The following is a 5,380-nucleotide window of genomic DNA, read 5'->3' on the forward strand; positions in this document are numbered from 1 at the left end:
CAAAAAAAGATGAACGATGCAGGGATCACCGGACAAAAGACTTTTTTTATTGCGGACAAACACAAAATATTTGAAGTGTTACACTGTGGAGAAGAATGCTATCAACGCCTGAGGAAATGAGGGAATTTCACAATTGTCAAACTTTGGCATGCAACGTTTACTTTGAATTGTGAATCATTTTGAGTGAACACATTTCAGCTGATGAAATCCTGAGGTTTTTTTGCTCTTCTGATGCTTCTAGATAGCAGCTCTTGGTCAACAGGTCATGTTCAGTCACCATCTGTTGTTGCACATGTGACTAAAAGTGGGTATTTGTATCAAGTACCAAATAAATGAAAATACTTAATTATAACTGAAACGTATATATTTACGTGACAATTTATCTTCTTTAATATTGCTGTGAACTTACAACTAGTTGCTGTTTTATCTTTTCTTGTTTGACTTTTAAGGGAGTTTATTGTAACACCAGGCCAGGGACTACAGATTAAAACTAGTCTTTTTCAGAAATCATCTTCTTGTCAATTAAATTTAAAAAATTGAGAAATAGTATCATGTGCATGAGTAGTTGTACTACTCAGACAGATGTTTAGTGCAACTGCTTCTGTTATTTCATCACATACTGAAAAAAATGATGCCTCTCCTTTTAACAGTAATAATAAAACATTAACAGGAAGTCAAACTGCTTGACAGGTGTATGAAATGACATGAGGAAACCCAGTGTCTAAAAATACCCTTTTTGTCCAGTTAAATGCATTTTCCTCGTGACAACCAATTTCAAGGTTATGAGGTTATGTGTGACCTTGTGTGGATCCTTTCTTATTCCACAGCTCAGAAAACATGAAGACCTTTACACTACACGCTGTTATACATTTAGTTCAGTGTTGTTGTGCAGCTTTATAGCTCTACATGGTTCTTTGGACACAATATACAAAGATAAGCCATGATTTTACTTGCATTGCTTTGTGGATATGATGGTTACATGTGAATACTAACCCCTATGATGATGTGTTTCCCTCCAAATTAAGGAGTAAAAACTTCCTCTTTGCATTTTATTGTTGTGCATCACATTTTATAATTTGTTTCTGCAGTTCTGCCAGTTAAAATGCAAATTAAATTTCAAGTTACATATACCATGATTCAGCTGGCAGTAAAAGAGTCATTAACAGAGCAATTGGGACATATTGAATCAAGCCTAATGCACACTATATTCAAATCTGAATGGCTTTAATGGGGAGATGTATTTATAGACAGTGTCTCTGTTGAAATAGCAAAGAATTGGCTATTACAATGTTACACAACATAGTACCAAAATTACTAGAAATATCTGGAATTGCTACATCCTAGAATGTCCATAACTTAAGCATGTCCTGAAACTATTTAAATCAATCCTCTCATAATAGTACCATACCATTTCTCTGACATGGTCATTGGTGCTAAAAACAATACCTAATTTGAATCTAAAATATCACTGATGAGGAGTCCGTAAAGTCACTACTTGTTTCATAGTTTTTCTTTTTTCTCAGTTTTGTTTCATTGCCTACTACCGTCTCCTCACACAGAGTTTCTGGTCACTTCACACTTCTTACTATGAGTTTGTTACTTTCATTGTTAGTTACATAATCCTAAAATGACTCATGCGTGTATCTGTATCTTACTGATGTTAAAGCTAAATGTAAAAATCCACAAACATTCATTCAACAGGAACTATATGTTTTTGTCTGATTGTATCAGCACCTGTAGCTGTCCGGGGTCCTGGAGACACGTTTTTTTACTTAATGTAATAATCTGAAAGTGCATCATCAAGAGCACACTGGTGCATGACTCATGTTTGTGATGTTCTTGTTGACTTTACTGCCCTCCAGTGGGTTTCTGCCAAACTTCTGAGAAGTAGAAAAGGTTTGTACAGCTGGTTTTGGACAAAAATAATACTGGTTTTGTTTTGTGAGCTCACATATTATGTTCTTAACAGTTGAGCTACTTTGCCAAATTTAAAAGTTTCAAACTGTTTTTTCTAAGGATATTTCTTATAAAAAGCGGAAACATCAACTGTCTTAGGTGGTGAAGGGTTACTAAGCACATTCACTCTAGTACCTATCAAATCTGAGATATTTACCTTACTTGAGAATGTCCATTTTATGGTACTTCAATACATTTTGGAGGTACTTTTTACTCCACTACAATTATTTGACAGCTGTAGTTACTCACAACTTTACATATTCAGATTTTTGCACGAAATGTGAAAATGTAGGCTAAGTCCAGCTGAAATTAGCTATTGACAGAAAGTCAATTTAAGTCATTTGTGATGCAAAAATACCAAACATTTCATGGTTATTAAAATGTAAAGATTTTTTTAATTATTTCAATTTCATTTTTAAGGATTTTGAGGTGTGTGATGTGGCTTCAACGAAACAAAGCACTGTGAAGATGTCATTTTTGGGCTCTGTGTAATTTGCCATTTCTCACTAATTTCTGAATTTTTACAAACCAATCAATTGAAAATCAGGAGATTAATCTGTAATATAAGTAATAATTAGTTGCAGCCCTATATAAGTAGTAAGAATTAGCTCCATCTCAACCAACTACCATAACAGTAAAATGCTGCTTAGACATTAATGCCCAAGTGAGAATCTAATGATATAAAACATAATAGTAATACACATAATGGTCTGCTACTTTTGATACTAAGTTTTCCTGAGTATACTTAGATACTTTAAGTTCAGTAACATTTTCAATGCAGGACTTTTTATTAATATTTACTGTATTTTCAAATTGTGGTATTATTACTTCTTTTAGTTAAGGACAAAGGTCTGAGGAAGAATGATTAGTGTTTTTTAGATGTTAGCATATAGTTCTGTTAGCATATCTGATCTTCCTGCGAGGTCCCCAAAGGACAACTTGTACTGTAATGTATTTCAGGTACTGTCATATGTACTAAATTCACAAAAACACACTAAACAAAACCCTGCTGTGGCATGAAAGAACAAACTAAACCATTAATCTCTGAAAAAATATTAATGTAAATTCTGCCTTGTGTTTTACTGTTTATGGAAAGTGTAAGAAAGAAAAATACTTACAGTAACTGCAGGGCATTAAGGAGGTCTGCACATTGTGGGGCTCCAGTTAAATACTTTATTTCTTTTTTTAGACCAACTTTTCAAGAGTCAGAAAATATAACAGTAAACAGTCATCCTGTAATAATTGGTTTACTGAGCATATAACATTGTTACAAAATGATCTCAAGAGTATTTCTTTCTAGTTTCACGCCACATTTAAAACAGTCCGGGATCAACCAGTGTTATTATTTTGATAAAGAAATGCTAAATTACAAAGGGAAGCTTCATAACACAGATCAAACTGATGCTAACAACAATTACATTAAAAATATTTTTAAAAAAACAAACAATCATCGTCAGTCAAACAAAAATACTGTTACAGCACAATTGTGTAATAATAAGACCTATATAATATGATCAACAGATAATTTTAAATGATCTGATTATCTCTAAATTAAAGTCTATTAAATCATTTAAAAGAGTGAAAAAAAAGAAAATCAGCAGCAACTAGTAGAATATCTAATAAAATAAATAGAAATTGACACCTTTGCTCACTGCACAGTCAGATGGCGACTCATTAGCTGTTGATCATATTTACATTAGGGAATGGCATTTCTTCACATGTTGAAGGTGTTTGGCAGAGTGTGTTGTGTGTCAATGCAGTATAGTGATACTGCGGTCAGTCACGGCAAACGCCGGCAGCAGCGGCGCACTGAATGGATGTGTGACAGAGTACAGCACGGAGCTGGAGTTAGGCTCGTAAAACATCAGCGTATGAGTCGGCCAGTCCAGCAGCAGGCCGATCCTCTGGGGTCTCCTCACCATCTGCAGGGGGACCTGCTTCCCTGCGTAGCAGAAGGAGTAGTCCCCGTCGTAGTGAGACAGCACCCAAGACTGACTGTTGTAGCCCAGCCGGGCCTCATTCCCAGAGCCTTTGCGCTCAAGAGACGTATAGCAGACCCCAACCTTAAATGCACCACTCTGGCCCACATCCACCACCCAGCTGTGGGTGCCAGAGGACATGGACAGTGAACCCAGTGCATTTGGCCAACAGTCGAAGCGTGCTGGATCGTAGGCCGGGGATTGGCGAACTTTTTTGTGAAGAAAGGTCAAAGTGCAGAAGTCGTCAGACAAAGACAGGAGAGGGCTCACTGTGCGCTCATCAAACTTTAAAAACGTTGATCTATAAGCTGCGGGAAGAAGAAAAAGATGGTTTGAATGTCACAAACTGCTGCAATAGTAACAGGCATGTTTGGAGAGATTATCAGAATTCTTTACTTTAATAAAATCTTTTTTCACTGTAAGATCACAGCTTGCTCTTCACCACACACACAAAAGGACGTCAGAAATGCCAAAGTCAATAGTTACAGTATTGGCCAGTGAAGTATAGTACGGATCACTCTATCCACCGTGGTTTATCAGTACAACTCAGAGTCCTGTCATCTGCAGAAATTCTCAGATGACTCTGCAGTTGTTGGGTATGTTAAAGGAGGACAGGAGTCAGAGTACAGGGACCTGGTGGCCAACTTTGTTGAGTGTTGCAGAGCGAACCATCTACTCCTGAAGGTAATATATCATCATCATACACTTGCTAGGAGAACAAGGATTGCTACTGATTCCCTCAAAAGTCTGTGAGAGGAGCTGGAGGTGGTGGTACCTTGGAGTTTAACTTAACAACAGACTTGACGGAAGTTTACAAAAAAGGACAGAGTCGATTCTACTTCCTGAAGTAACTCAGGTATTTTAATGTGTGTGACAAGATATTATAGATCTTTTACCTGTCTGTTTTAGCAAGCATTATTTTCTTTGTTGTAATGTGCTGGGGAAGGGGCATTAGAACCGACCACCAAAACAGATTAAAAACTGATCAGAACGGCCGGTTCTGTTCTGGGAAGCACCTTGGAGCCGTTGGAGAATCAGAATCAGAATCAGCTTTATTTGCCAGGTACGAGGACACATGCAAGGAATTTTGCTTTGGCTCATCATCATTGCTCACAGTGCGCTTAAACATACCACACAAACAATATATACACACCATAAATAGAAACAATATAGACAGTTTGAGACAATAGTGCAATGAAGAGTGCAAAGTCTGCAGGAGTAAATTATATTTATAATACTTTTTTTTTAAATTATGGAGCATAGTGCAAAGGGTGCTGGAATAAATAGTATTATGTTATTCTATAAGTATCATATTAAAATATCAACAGTATGAACAGCTCTGAAATAGAGAATGGGAATGATGAATAAATAATAAACAATAAGTGGCACCAGTAAACGGACTGATTAGAGACAGTGTTGCTGGGTTATTGCACAGGAATTGAACC

At 36.5% G+C, this 5,380-nt stretch overlaps 1 protein-coding gene across 1 annotated transcript in view; it reads right to left on the minus strand.

Moving 5' to 3' along the window:
• Window positions 1-3,115: 3,115 nt before the first annotated feature.
• Window positions 3,116-5,380, minus strand: part of bspry (B-box and SPRY domain containing) — a 7,876-nt gene continuing 5,611 nt past the window's right edge. Inside the window, exon 6 of the mRNA XM_032540141.1 lies at window positions 3,116-4,243. Within this exon, the coding sequence (XP_032396032.1) occupies window positions 3,708-4,243 (536 nt within the window). The 3' untranslated portion in view covers window positions 3,116-3,707. The remainder of the gene's footprint in view (window positions 4,244-5,380) is intronic.

Source organism: Etheostoma spectabile, chromosome 16, assembly GCF_008692095.1.
Source record: "Etheostoma spectabile isolate EspeVRDwgs_2016 chromosome 16, UIUC_Espe_1.0, whole genome shotgun sequence".
NCBI classification, from domain to species: domain Eukaryota; kingdom Metazoa; phylum Chordata; class Actinopteri; order Perciformes; family Percidae; genus Etheostoma; species Etheostoma spectabile.